This window comes from Pteronotus mesoamericanus, unplaced genomic scaffold (assembly GCF_021234165.1).
Source record: "Pteronotus mesoamericanus isolate MK-2021 breed Mesoamerican mustached bat unplaced genomic scaffold, CSHL_Meso_final contig_68, whole genome shotgun sequence".
Lineage (NCBI taxonomy): Eukaryota > Metazoa > Chordata > Mammalia > Chiroptera > Mormoopidae > Pteronotus > Pteronotus mesoamericanus.
This window is the reverse complement of record NW_026555234.1, coordinates 24,262,176-24,277,322: the sequence shown is the minus strand read 5'-3', so window position 1 is coordinate 24,277,322 and position 15,147 is coordinate 24,262,176. Positions and strand designations below refer to the sequence as shown.

The window sequence follows — 15,147 nt, the reverse complement described above, 5'->3', positions numbered from 1 at the left end:
ACTGAGAGTGGGCTGAGGGTGAGAAACAGAAGGGGCCACCAAAGGAGGTGGGGCTAGGCAATGGAATGGAACTCGGGAGCCACTTCTGTATCAAGCAGCATCCCTCGAGACACTGAGGACAAGGCTAACAGTCAGACAATACTTTCACAAACTGCCTGGGGCCATGGTGAGGCAGCTGGATGTGGAAAGCCATAGCGAGGGTCTGTAGTCCCAGCTACTCCAGGAAGCTGAGGCAAGAGGAAATTCTTCCGTTGAGCAATCACAAGCCTAGCAAAATAACCGGATAGGGGAAAAGCCCTCCTACTCCCTTTAGGTACCAGACTGGGGGGTGGAACTAGGGGAAGGCAGATGCCTGCACATTGTAAGTTAAAAAGGCAGCAGGGGGAGATGCTAGACCAAATAGGCCTGCCAAGTGTGGCCTGGGGAAAAGAAGGGATTGTTTGGGAGGTGGAGCCTCCTATAGCACAGTAAAGTTTAGGAAGATAATCAGTCAATCTGAGGAAGCCCTTGCTCTGTCCCACACCCAAAACTAATAAAAACCCAGGGGAACAAAGCCTCTCTCTTGCTCACTGCTGGTTACTTGGGACCTGCACTCCGACGGTATACTGGCATGTCCTTTCCATGCAGTCACATGGCCCATGACCTCCAGGAGGGTGTCTTTCACTCTCTCCTGCCATTCACTGGTGCGTCCCCACCCTCTCTGGCTCAGCGGGAAGGGGCCTTGCGGCCCTAGGAGCTGCATGGCCAATGGTGGTGTAGGCTCCACACGCAGCCTCCAGGAGGGAGCCTGAAGCCAGAGAATAGCTGGGAACAAGCTCAACTACCTGGATGACTGCTTAGTAGCCACTTCAGGTTCCAAAGGATGGTACTTTGAAATGGAGCAGGAATTCTGGGCACTGCCTTTTGTTTTGGTCTTGCTGAGGAAATGAGCTTCGAGACAGGGAGTTCCCCATTCTCCCATATCGTTCAGCATTCGAATAAAAACTTCCTTCCTTCCTCACCAGTCTCTGCCTCACCATTTACCTTTTGGTAGTGATGGGCAGCCAAACCCCACTTTGGTTCATAATAGTCCTTTAAAAAACACAAATTTTGTCCTTTGCTTTAAATCTTTAAATGGCTTCCACAGACACTTAAAACCTGAATTTCTTACTCTGGGCTTAGAAAATTATGTGTGATCTGGCTCCCGCCTACATCTTCAACTTCACCTTGCACCATTCTCCTCCCTTACCTATAATAACTCTTCCCACAATAGCTTCCTTTTGTTGATTACACACAGCAAATTCTTTCCTACTTTAGGAGCTTTACATTAACTGTTTCCTCTGATCTGAAATAATCTTCTGAAGAGAGATGGCTTTAGCATTCAACTATCAATCTAAGACTAAAATCTCCAAAAAGGCCTTTTCTGAACACACAATCCAACCAATCAATTCCATCTGAACAATATTATTATATTTCTTGGGTGTTACATTTATCATATACTTGTCTTCTCTAGCCACTCATCACTATGACCCCAGAACATATTATGGTGCTCACCGCAGAGGGAGCCCTCAAGTATCTGTTAAATAAAAGAGTTATTGGTACTGATAAAACTTAGATGGATGTGCCATCATGCCTACTCCTGAAAAGCCAGAGTCTAGTGGGGAAAGAGAGCTGTGAATAACTAAAAAACATTTAAAATTATAGTCTGGGATTAAAGTCACATGGGAATTATATTAAAAGCTCATACAAAAAAAGACAACTTCTAAATATGTGTGTGTGTATATATATATACACACACATATGTAGAAAGAACAATGGAAGGAAATACCAAAATTAAGATACACCTCTGCATATTTAAAATATTTCATAGACTAAATAAAAAGATTTTAAAGACAAGAATTATCTCTGGGGCTGGGATTACAGATAATTTTTACTGTAATATACTTTCCTATATTTTCCAAAATTCAATAATGAGTAAACATTTACTTTTATATTTACAGAAATTGGCTATTTAAGAGGAAAAATTAAATGGCTCTACATTTTTGACTGTATAATACTTATTCACTTTCTATGTGCATATTAGAGTTGATATTCTAACAAGTGACAAAGTTAATTCCAATTTATTCTCCCATGTATCAGTTTAAGGGTTATTCCCAAGGAATATTTTCCCTGAGGTGTTACCCGACCCCCACAGTTCTTCCTTAAATGCAACAAACACGTATATAATTAATTGGCTACTCAATGTCTCACTGCCTTACCAAACCATAATTTACTCCACAAGGGCAAAGACCATATCTATCTTATTAATAACACAGGTGGCATGCAATAAACGTTTGTTGAATAAAGAAAGAAAAAGGTAAAATTATACTGAAGTTAAAACATAGGAATACAGGTGACATCACATACAAGATGGAGCAAAAGTAGGTTTACAATTGTGAGAATGTGAAACACAGTGTTATTCTAATATTATTTTCCATATGAACAACTATAAACCTACTTTTGCCCCACCTTGAATAATACTAATAGGTGCTCTAGAGATCTTCAAAATGGAAAACTACAAAAGAAAGCAAAAATGATAACAACAATAATAATCCCTTCCCACCACCTTATTTCCCAGTTTTTGACTTGAACATTTTATTACCCCTATACAGGAGCCAACTACATTATCAACACTTAAATTTAGAACAGAAACCCAACTTCACCATCAACATAGTCAACTCTACTTCCTAGTCCCAAAAGCAGAATAAAAAGGTATTACTTTCTGCCCTGGCTGTTGTGGCTCAGTGGCTTGAGTGCCGGCCTGTGACCAAAGGGTCACCGTTTCAATTCCCAGCCAGGGTACAAGTCTGAGTTGCAGACTAGGTCCCCAATAGGGGGCGCGTGAGATGCAACCACACATTGATGTTTCTCTCCCTCTCTTCCTCCCTCTCTTCCCTTCTCTAAAAATAAATAAAAATAATAATAAAGTCGTTTGTTAAAAAAAAAGGCTTTACTTTCATAAAGGTTGGGGATGAACTCCCAGGAGCTTAAGAAAATCCTTCAACTGATTCAGGACAACAAGTGCCTCTGACTTACCAGGCAATGTGCTAAGCAACAGAAAATCAAACATCAGTAAGATAGGTCTCAACCCTCAATGACTCACACTCACAGCTCCTATGGGTAGATGGAGATAAAGCATCCAAGTAAACAGCTAAGGATGTAATCAATGTATGACCCAGCCCACAGATATTTAAAAAAATGTCTGACATATATAACCACCTAAAAAACTCACCCAATCACCCAATGACCTAGAAACACCATTCTCAGATATATACCCAAAATCTTATAAGTGTGCACCAGCAGAAACTGAAAGTAAATGAATATACAATAGATACAGAATGATATTAGAAAAATTAAGCAAAAATATTTTATTACTGCTGAAAAGCAGTATTAGACAATCCACATCTGAATATGCCAAGGTCAAACAGGATGGGTAACATGAAACAAAAGAACCCTAAAAGTAAAGCACCCATAGTCAATTGAGAGAAAAAGCTACATATACTAGCCCTGCATTTATAATTACAAGGAAAATCTACAATCACACAAAGGCTGAAAATAATTCAGAGGAACATAGGCCTGCCCTAAACTTATGCAAGGAACATTTTCAGCAGCAGCTCAAAAAAATCAGATACCTGGCAAAAATTTTTCGGCGTACTCTTAATGTTACTAAACCTACTACATTCCAGGCACCAGGCAAGATGCCTGAAGAAAAAAAGATGAATTAACAATCTTCAAGGAGCCCTGGCTGCATAGCTCAATTAGTCAGTGATGTCTGGATACACCAAGACTGCGGGTTAGATCTCAGGTCAGGGCACATACAAGAAGCAACCAATGAATACATGAGTAAGTGGAACAACGAATCTGTCTCTCTTTCCCTCCCTACCTCTAAAATCAATAAATAAAATTTAAAACAAGAAAAGGGCCTGGCTGGGCAGCTTAGTTGTTTAGAGCACCGCCCCCATGTGCCAAGGTTTGATCCCTGGTTAGGGCACATTTAAGAGTTAACCAGTGAATGCATGAGAGAGCTTCAGTGGTGGAACAGCAGACTGATGTTTCTCTGTTCCCCCTCACCCATCTCTTCTTTCTAAAATCAATACACAAATTTTTTAAATTACAAAAAAAAAGAATCCCCAAGGAATGCAATGATCTATTAGGACCAGAAAGACATACTCACTCTAGTAAAAAAAATCTGACAAAGTGACACTGGAGAACAGAGTACATGTCTCACTTAAATTGTGAATTAAAGTGAGGCTTATGAGGAGTGGCATTTTTGAACTGGTAAATTTCAAAAGGCAAAGAAAGGAGATAAGGGCTTATTCCAGGAAGACAAGACAACTAAACAGCAAGCAATTTAGTATAGCTAAGGGTTTGAGGGAGAGTTAGGGTCTGATGTACATGTACATATGCAACTGCTTTGAGACTTGACAGAAAATAGGTCAGGGAAGACAGGCTAGAACAACAGTATAAAGGTTTTAACTGTGTAACAGGCAGTACAGAAAAGACAAGAAAATGACATGGTCACATTTTAAATCCAGTAGCAGGGCACCAGAAAGGTTGACTAGAGGTTGGGAGAGACTAAAGGCAGGAAATAATTGTAAATAAGCAAATTACTGTAATATAAGTAGTTCATCTGAGATATGAAATAGTGACCTAGGGTGATTAACAAAAGGAATGCAAGAAAGAAAACAAAGATTTCAGAGGTAAATGGAGGAGGAGGGATTAAATCAGTTAACAAAAAGCGCAGTAAAAAAGAGGTTGAAAAAAAACCCAGAAAAACAGTTATCAGAGCAACCAAAAGACAAAAACTCTGAAATGGAAATGCTAAAGAAAGGTGCACAAAGTGGACAACTGCTGAGTTATTACTCTGCATTTGACATCTTGGAAGATACCTGAAGTAGTTTCAATATGATATAATGGAAATAGAAGTCTGAGTACAGAAGGAATGAATTAACTTTTGAGAATGAAACATGGGAGAATACCTTTATTACAATCAAAGTAAGAAAAAAATTCTTACACAAAATACACAAGACACACCATAAAGGAAAAGACAGAAAAATCTGATGATTTTAAAATTAAAGTTTGGTACAACAAAAGATATGATAAAATTAAGTGAAATAATCCCGTAATACAAAAGGATAATGTCATACAACATAGTAGTCAAATTCATAGAGACAAAAAGTAAAATGGTGATTGCCAGGGACCTGGCTTAGAGGAAGGGAATTAGTGTCTAAGGGGTACAGAGTTTCAGTTTTACAAGATGAAAAGAGTTCTAGAGATGGATGATGGTAATGGCTGCATGACAATGTAAATGTACTTAATGCCACTGCAATTGTACACTTAAAAATATAAAGGTGATAGCCCTAGCCATGTAATTAGGTTGGTTAGAATGTCATTCCAATATGCTAAGGTTGCAGGTTCAATCCCCAGTCAGGGCACAAATAAGAAGCAACCAATGAATGTATAAATAAATGGAAAAACAAATCAATGTTTCAATGACTCTCTGTCTCTAAAAATTAATTTTAAAAATGGGTAAGGAATGCAAACACTAAATTTGCAAAGGAAAGCTTAATGGCCAATAAACACAAAAATATGCTTAATATATCTACTGACAAAAATATCTAAAATGAAAGTTAAAATAAGCTATCATTCATATCCATCAGACTAACAAAAATCTAAATCTTTGATCATTAGAACTCATGCACTGCTAGAGGAAGTGTAAACTGATATAATCATTGGGAGAACAATGAAGTAATATCTAGTCATGTAGAAGAGGAAAATACTCAGATGCTACAATTCCACTTCCTAGAAAATCTCATTGTGTTCAAAAAGAACAAATGTTCAAGGCATAGTTTTAATAATAGGTAAAAATTGGAGCTGCATGTGACACATAAAATGAATTTAAAAACTGTGACATAGAATACTATATAGTTTAAACTGAAGAGCAGAAAAAAAATCTCAAAAAATACAATGTTGAGAAGAAACATTTCAGGGGATGTAGAATACTATAATCATCCAAGAAAAGTAATTAAAAATAACTTTTTAAAACACTAAAACTTGTTTTTACACTCAAATACTATGTTTATCAACAGTAAAAAACAAAACACGAATAGGAAGGATACATGCCAACTTCAGCATAGTATTTGGTTACTTCTATGGAGGAAGAAGAGTGCAATAGGGAAAAGTTTACTAGATAAGACTCATCTGTATGGTATGTTTTATTGGGGGAGGGGGCTTAATCCAGTTTGAACTAGAGTTAAAAATCTGTTAAGTCTGGACCATGGATACAAAGGTGTTCATGTATCATTTTCTAAACTTCTAAGTGTAAAATATTTCATAATTTTTAAAACCATCTTTAAAAATACTGGGCAGGAGGCAAGTAGATATGATTGTACACTATTCTTTCCACCGTAATCAGTAAAAGTTTTGGAGTCAAAAATCTTATTTCAAAAGCCACTGTTCTACCAACAAGTTAGTGGATACTAAGGAAGTTACTTAATTTCTTCACAGCTGCAACCTTCTAATCTGTAAAACAGTAACATCAATCTCTTAAGGCTGCCATACATACAAAATGTTAGAAAGCAGGCATTCAACTATAGGTAGTTATTTTATATTTGCAGTAAAAGCAAATAATTAAAGGGAGGAAAAAGGACACAGTTCTTAAATGAAGTTTCCTCAGCTTTTCAGAAACACATTAAGAGAACAGCATGAATGTCAGATGGATATGACCACCACTTTCTAGTTTCCAAGACCCAATTTTAAAATAAGGATTTTATGTCCTGGCTGGTGTGGCTTAGCTGGTTGGAGCATCGCCCCATAAACTGAAAGGTCATGGGTTCGATTCCCAGTGAGAGTGGGTACAAGGCAACCAACCAAAGTTTCTCTTTCTCTCTGCTTCACTCCCCCTTCCTCTCTCTCTAAAAGCAATGAACAAATGTCCTCAGGTGAGGATTAAAAAATTGTTTTTAATAAAATAAAATAAATAGGGATTTTACAAAGGTATTCAAGATTACACACCATAGGATTCGACTCTCAGTTTCTTGATCCAGTTCCCACTGACCGGAGCCATATCACAAATCTAAAATAATCCCATAACTCAAAAGACTTCCACATAATTTACTTGTCACTTAGTTCACATTTTAACACAAATACTCTCTCCAATTTTTATGTATTCTGAAGAAAGATTAACCGACACTGAGAACAAGGTCCACATCAATTCTTTTGTATTTTCCTTAGCCAACTAGCCTCATAGGTTGTTTGCACACAATGACAAAGCATTAAAGCCTCACGTGTTAAGCCCTTCCTTGAAGCAAATTCACAGAGAGCTATCACTAAACTATTGAAGGAAACCTTTACGATCTAAGAAAAACAATAAGCAGAATAGGAAAAGATAGTTAATGTCTTAACAGATATCCATTTACTGTATGTTTAATGTGTCCCAGGTATTGCTCTAAGCACTATAAAGAAACTTTTAATCTTCCCACATTTTTCCAGGTAAGAAAACTGAGATACAGAGTCAGTGCTGCAGGTATTAATAAAACCCAGGACTCAAAAGCAAATCTAATTCCAAAGCTCACAATCTTAATCACTGAGCCAAATGTACTGTATTATGCTTAAGCAGCTAAATATTTCTGCGTCTTGGCAAATTTAAGTTCTCCCACCAAGAGATAAAAGCAAAATACAGTTGTAACTTGGTACTCCTTGTGATGAGCGCCAAAACTTATGAGTACCAAACTGTTTCCAAGCTATGTGAAAGAGTTTCATCGTGAGACAGCCATGCTGAGTGGCTAGCAAGCGCTGAGTGCTGAAACATTTTTTCTCATCAAAATGCAACAAGTACAGGTTTTGATGAATTCTGAATGTGATGAGTACCAAGGTATGACTGTACACTTAAATACAATATTTAATAGTAAACTGTCACTCACTGTACTTAAAAGTTTTATTGGCATTCAGCTTTTATAGTATTATTTATTAAAAGGATAGCCCCATGAAGCAAACATTATAATGATTGGAATGAACTGGTATGCAAAAAATCTGGGTTCACCATTAACCAGATCTGTGTTAACAATCAATCTCTCCAGGCCTCAGTTTCCTGATCTTAATAGACCAGGAGTTCGGCCTAGATCTACAGTCTCTTTCAACTCTAAGATTTAATGAATTTTAAACAATTTTCTAAGATACTACTAACATATTTTTGAAAAAAGATTTTGAAAGGCTGTTTTTAAAATCATTCAAAATTGAAACAATCACATGGGATATAATCGGGTCTATTTTTTTACTCAATCATACTGAAAGCCTACCTGTGCTACTGAAGTCAGGAAAAGTGACTAGAAGGCGGATTGTCTTCCTGTTCTGGTAATACTGTGTTCCTTGATTTGAATGCTAGGCACACTTTATTTTATGTACATTTTTCTTGGATATGAAAAGGTGATTTTTTTCCCCTCAAGATAAGTGAAAAAACTTAGGTGGCTCTAACTCTACAAATATGTGTACATTAGAGCTGCGCAATTTTTCTCTTCTAAATATGTGTGTTCCATGCCTAATTTTGTCAATACTCTCTCCTCCCTAGTTCCAATTCAGATGCCTATATAAGAGATCATTTACTTATAAATTACTGTATTCCTGTAACTCCTTTGGAACTGTCTTCTGAAATATGAGGTCAGTCTTACCTTTCCTTTAAAACACTGCTCAAGAACCTCTCTCCATAAACATACCCTCATAACTACCTAACACCAATCAAGTAAGTCTCTTGGGGCTGTGGTCAATATGCTCAATAACCACTGATAACATTTACTAGGAAATAAAAATATATATTCTTTACATAGGCTAACATATTAGGAAACCCTACAGGTGTCTAAATCTATGCCTGATGGATAGAGATGACAGTCTTATAAAAGTAAAGTAAAACAAGAAATGCACCTCAAACAGTATTACTTGAACAGGCTTTCAAGTTTTAATTTTTTTACCCAATCTATAAGCTTACCTTGTTCAACACACACCCAGAACCCCAAAAGGCACATTATTTAAATGTTACTAAAAGCATAGAAACCAAGCTGCCATCTTGGATCCACAGTAGTGTGGGCTTATTCTCAGCTTGTATGCCTCAGACCCCCTGAAGCACCAACCCTAGTCTCCCACATGGAATTGTTTCCCCTCCAACAAGATGAAAGAAACTATCATAAACCAAGAAAAACTTGCAAAGCTACATGCACAAGTACATGCAGGGAAAGGAACTACTTGAGAAAGAAGGTGGTTTCAGAGAAGAGCTATAGCAAATGATAAAAAACCTCAGTTCTCCTTAAAGAAGTTAGAGGTAAATAATAGCTCTGGTATTGAAGAGGTAAATATGTTCACAAACCAAAGAACAGTGATCCGCTTGATCTGCTTTAACAACCCTTAAATTCAGGAATCTCTGGCAGCAACCACTTTCACGATTACCAGCCATAGTGAGACAGAGCAGCTGACAGAAATGCTACCCAGCATCTTAAACAGTCTTACTAGTTTAAGGAGAGTGGCTGAAGCTCTGCCCAAACAATCTATAGACGGAAAAGCACCACTTGCTACCAGAGACGAGGATGATGATGAAGTTCCAAATCTTCTGGAGGACTTTGGTGAGGCTTCCAAGAATAAAACACACTGAGCTGAGTCAACTTCTGAAGAAGATAAACTTGAAGAAGTTACTGGAAGCTGCTCTTTAATATTATGATTACTTTTACAAATTTTGTTTATGGATCTGATAAAATCTAGATTTCTAATACTTTTAAGTCCAAGACCCTTGGTCACTGCAGCTCTTTTCAGTTTTTGCTTATACACAAACCATTCTGGTTTTAAAAAAAGGAAAAAACGCCACTTTTTTTAAACTCACAAACTGCGAATACTGGTTAAATTGGTTTTTACCATGGAATTTCATTTTTCTTTAAATTAAAAATGAAAGTTTAAAAAAGATAACCATTAATTTCTAAAGAAACAAACGTAGTCTTAAAAACAGTAATAAAAAGTTCAAAGCTAGTAGCCACGCCATATAATTTTTTGTATCTTTCCTGTTCATCTTTTAGATAAATTATACTATCTTATGTAGTTAACAGTCTTACGTAGTTAATAGTCTTATGTGTTCTTTTAAAGAGTTTTGTCTACACCCCTAGTCAGTGTGGTTCAGGTGACTGGGCCCATTCAGCAAACTGAAGGTTCACCAGTTCGATTCCTGGTCAGGGCACATGCCTGGATTGAGGCCAGACCCCCAGCAGGGGCACATACTAGAGGCAACTGATTGATTTTCTCCCCCTCTTTTTCTCCTTCCCTTCCCCTCTCTTCTAAAAATAAATAAGATCTCTTAAAAGTAAAAGTGTTTTGTCTATAGCAGTGGTTCTCAGTATTTTGCAATGTCTGAAGACATTTTTAACTGGTACAACTGGAAGAAAGAGAGGGTAGGGAGGTACAGAGGGAGGCCTGGATGTGCTAATATCTAAAATAATCTAGATTAAGATAGATCAAATATATATTAAATGATAATTGATACAAAATCCACAGTGCTTAAGGAAAACTTATACAATAGTAGTATTCATGCAATCTATTTGTTGTCATAGATTTAAATATTCCTTATAAGAATCCTAGAAAATGTTAGTGAAGTGTAGCTACAGTATGAAATAAACTACAGGTACCATAAAGCACAATAAGAAGCAAGAATATGAACACTGATTTGAGGGTATTTTACTTCACTGAGCTTCAAATTTTAAAATATGTTGCATACTGAAATGCAAGTAAATCTTTAAGTTAATTACAGGTAACACTTATTTTAATGTTTAAACTAATAATTAAATTAGGTTGTGTTTAAATCCTTTAACCAGTAATACAAGCCAGGATCAATTATTTTTAAATAATTAAAAGCATGACTTTATCCTTGGCAAGTCATGACAGTGTGGAACAACATAAACATTAGCAGACCTAGATCTAAATCCCAAAGCTATATGCAAATAATCCAACTTCTCTGAATCTCAATTTTCTCATCTAAGAAATAGGAAATTTAACTCAAATACCTATTCTTGAGAATTAGCAAAAATGTCTAAATGGTACTGAGAGTCACTCTACAAATATTAGTTAGCAATGATTAATTATAGTAAGTGATAACCTATGAATACAGATTATACTTTTATTAAACCCTCACAATCAACAATTTACTTACGTAATCTGACTTACAAAATAACTATAGAATGTACTTTAAAGCAATTTTCTACTCCTAACAACTTTGAAATACTACTTAAAATTCTCAGAAAGAAAAAGGCCTAGATGATGCCTTTATTTATTATTTTATTTGAATAAATGTTCACATGACTCAAATTCAAAAGGGATCTTTTAATGCATAGTGCCCCAGACACCCAATTACTCTACACAGAAGTAATCAATCTTACCAATTTCTCATTAATCCTTTCACCTATATAAATACACATTTCCCCCTTCTGATACAAATGGTGTCCTCTGCTGCACTTTGCCTTTTACATTTGCTTTATCTTAGAGGTTATATTTTAATTAACAACATGCTCCAAGAATGGCCACATGTAACATTTTATGGCCAGAATTCAGCAAACATTAGCAGTATTTAAAAAGGAACTTAGAAGTCCAAAACAAAACAAAATCCTTAAATTAACCAGTATTCTTAGCAAAAATTACCACTAAGAAACCTAAACTTTGGTAAACCAGGAATTTACATAAGTGACAAAATACAAAACTTGATTTCTTGATTAGCCACTCAAGACCTTGTATTTACACACTTAAAAAGAAAACGCATGGACTGTACAAGTCCTTCAATGAGCTGAAAATAATTCACTTATAGAACTGATCCTATTAAAATACAGATGAAATAAAATATTGGTGCAAATAAAGATATTTATTGATTATATTCCAAAATTAAATTATCTAACTCTAAGAATATCACGGTGAATGTCATCTCACATAAAGCAGAGACCATATGAATTACAAGCCCCCCAACTTACCACTTTTAAGTAACAAAATAAAGCATAAGAAATTTTATATTAAGTTTGAAGCTTTTACAACCTTATTATAGAAGCAATGTTTTGGGCTGTTGGCAAAAATATTAGCTGCAACGATTCATGACGAATATATATGTCAATTATTCTGGAATATATTTTATTAAAAAATAGTTACTGTTTTACTGCATATCAGTATAGAAATTTATGGCTATTTCTGCACTGTACCACAAAAATACAAAGTCATCCTTCCATTCAGAATTTTGGCACTTGTACCATGGTCGGAGATCATACACATGCTCTGTAAAACTGACTGCTACTATATACTACTACATTGATTAAATCTGCTAGTATTTTTCATTTTTTAATAATTTTAAAGAACTATTTTCTCCATGTCTAATTGGAAAGATGCATAACCACCCACTATAAACTCAGGAGCATAAATAAAGCTCAAGTGCTATCAGATAATTTCAATTACTCATAACATTCTTAGAAATCTGAATTTCATAAGTCATTGAGATTATCAAAGTACCAATGTTAACAGTCCTGACCAGTGTGGCTTGGTTGGGCATCATTCACAAAGCGAAAAGGTCACCAGTTCCATTCCTAGTCAAGGCACATGCCTGGGTTGTGGATTCCATCCTGATCCCAGTGCATGTGAGAGGCGATCGATGTTTCTCTCTCACACCTATGTTTCTCTCCCTCTCTTCCCATCTCTCTAAAAATATATGAAATCTTAAAAAAAAAAAGTGCCAACAGAAGAGAAAAATACAAACAGCAATGATACATTCAATAATGGTATGTGACATCTTGACAATAACAGCCATTACAGTATTGCTTTTAAATCTTTCTTTGTTAAATCACAGGAGAAAAACTAACCAGGCATTCTTGATTTGAGTATGAAAAATTGTAACTGATAATTGCATGGTTTTGAGCCAAATTACTAAAATATTTTGAGTATCTTATAGGAATAAATGTGGCCAACACTAGACTATCTAAATTCTACAAGACTCAAGAGCAGCTTGACATAAAAATTTTTTTTAATCAACTCAGGTATGATACACCGACTCACTTAAAAAGGAGGTATAATAATCTGTTAATTTGGTGAAATCCCGTGTCTTTAATAGGGCTCTTTTTCAAAAGCAAGAATCAACTATGAGGGACACATCATAATGAAGTTTCATGCCACAACTGTCATAGAGGCATTGTCTTAGGAGAGGCCCTCTGATCTGCAACTTCTGTGACTCGCAATGTTTTGACACAAGCTTTTCATGCACCCCATTATTTTTTTTCCTAGCTAAAAATATTTAAATGCCTCTAATACACACAACAACTTTAGCCTTTAACCAGTTAAAAGCTTTAGGTGTCAAGAGAAAAGAGGCCTAGAAATTGGGAGTAAATGAAAATGAGACAGTGGTCTAGCATGGAATATCCGATCTCGGGTGAAAATTCCCTTATCCCCCTTCCTCCAAATAAGACAGTACCCATTATGTCCGTTCTTCTCTCCCAACACCCTACTAAGAGGGACTAACTCTGAACGTCCTTTTCCTTTCATCAATACCTAAGAACTCTCATAGTTCCTTCCCTAAGGAAAGGGCAGTGGAGGCCAGAAAGGCTATAACCCACAACATACTCAAAAGTGTGGGCCTTTTAGCACCGCGGTTCTACGGATCTAATTACCTTTCCCCTTCCCCCAACCCACTTCCCGGGTTTTCTCAGGCTCGGCCTGCTCCCTCTCCACCCCACAGCCACACTTCCAGCTGTGTGCCACTGCCTCGGGGCTCTCCCTAGAACTCACACCCGCCCGCCAAGCGCCCCCTTCTACATCTGTCCCCCAAACGGTGTTCCTCTCCACACCACCCGCCCGCAAGACCGTCCATCTCAGGGCCCCGTAGGGGAGGGGAAGGCGGCGGAAGGAGAGGGGGCGGGGGACCGCTGCCTCCCCACAGGCATTAGGGCGGCCCGTGAGAGGGCTACCCAGGGGTTACTCGGAGTATTGGGAGTCGCCACTGGCAGGGCCCTCCCGCCTTGGGCTGAGGTGGGGGATGTCCCGGAGTTCATTTCTGACCTCCTCGCTCTTCAGCACCTCCTTGAACTCCCGCTTGATTCGCTGCACCGCGATGTTGGCCATGTCTCCGCCCGCAGCTGATTCGTACCCGCCTCCTCCGCCACCGCTACGACCACCGCCACCGCCGCCACCTCTTCCTCCACCGCCTCCTCCCTCGGCGATTCACACCCGAGCACACGAACACTGCCACTGCCACCCCGGCCGCCGCGCTCTCTTCAGTATGGAATCACCTCAGTGCCCGGCCACCAAAATGGCGCCGGGTTCGCGCATGCGCACGACACCAACCAGACCGGGCGGCGCAGCCGCTCCCGTTGTGGCCCCCTGACGCCACAGCCGCGAGCCTCGCGCCGCGCCGCGCCGCGCCGCGCGTCTCCGCGGGAGCTGCGGCCGCGTGGCTCCGCCCTGCCGGCTTTTGGAGCCTGGAGGGTGCGGCATCCGCGCGGGCGAGCTCTGCGCGGGCTTCCTGCGTCATCGTCTGCTCCTCCCCTCTTAAAACCTGTGTGGTGTGGTTCGGGCGCCAGCCTCAGTCTAGCCTCTGACTGAAGACTGGAGTCCAACCAGGCGGAATGACACGGCCCCACTCTGCTTGAAGCACTGTCCTGACTCAGCCAGACCCAGAACCCACGGGCTTAAAGTGCTGGGTTGTGTTTAGCGTATGAAAACACTGTCCTAGAACTCAGCCTGGCTCGTTTTCTCCTGGTATAGGCCAAGAAAATCCACTGCTGTCCGTTTTTGTCTGGAAGCCATTACAGTGACACTGTTATTACCATCATGCCAGGTACTACAAGTCATTGAATTAAGTATGGTCATTGTTGGGTCCCATCAGGTGTATTTGAGGGGGGAACTCCATAGAGATGCCTGAGGTGGTTTTAGAAGCCAGATGTTGATCTGTGACCTGCTTAGGTAATACTGAGCTGTGGAAGTAAAATCATAGTTTTTGAACTTTACTGTACATAGACTCCATTGAGACCTTGTTAAAAATAAACAAACAAACAGATTGTTGGGCCCCATCCCAAGAGTGAAGGATGGACCTAATTGCATTTGTAACAAGTTCCGAGATGTTCCTCCTGCTGTTGGTTCATG

General features: G+C 38.5%; 1 protein-coding gene and 1 pseudogene across 1 annotated transcript in view; one reads left to right on the top strand and one right to left on the bottom strand.

The window, feature by feature from the left end:
- Positions 1–14,310, bottom strand: part of UBE2K (ubiquitin conjugating enzyme E2 K) — a 56,977-nt gene extending 42,667 nt beyond the window's left edge. Inside the window, exon 1 of the mRNA XM_054582069.1 lies at positions 14,065–14,310. Coding sequence (XP_054438044.1) covers positions 14,065–14,127 — 63 coding nt within the window. The 5' untranslated portion in view covers positions 14,128–14,310. The remainder of the gene's footprint in view (positions 1–14,064) is intronic.
- Positions 9,168–9,655, top strand: LOC129077589 (transcription factor BTF3-like; annotated as a pseudogene).
- Positions 14,311–15,147: the final 837 nt, after the last annotated feature.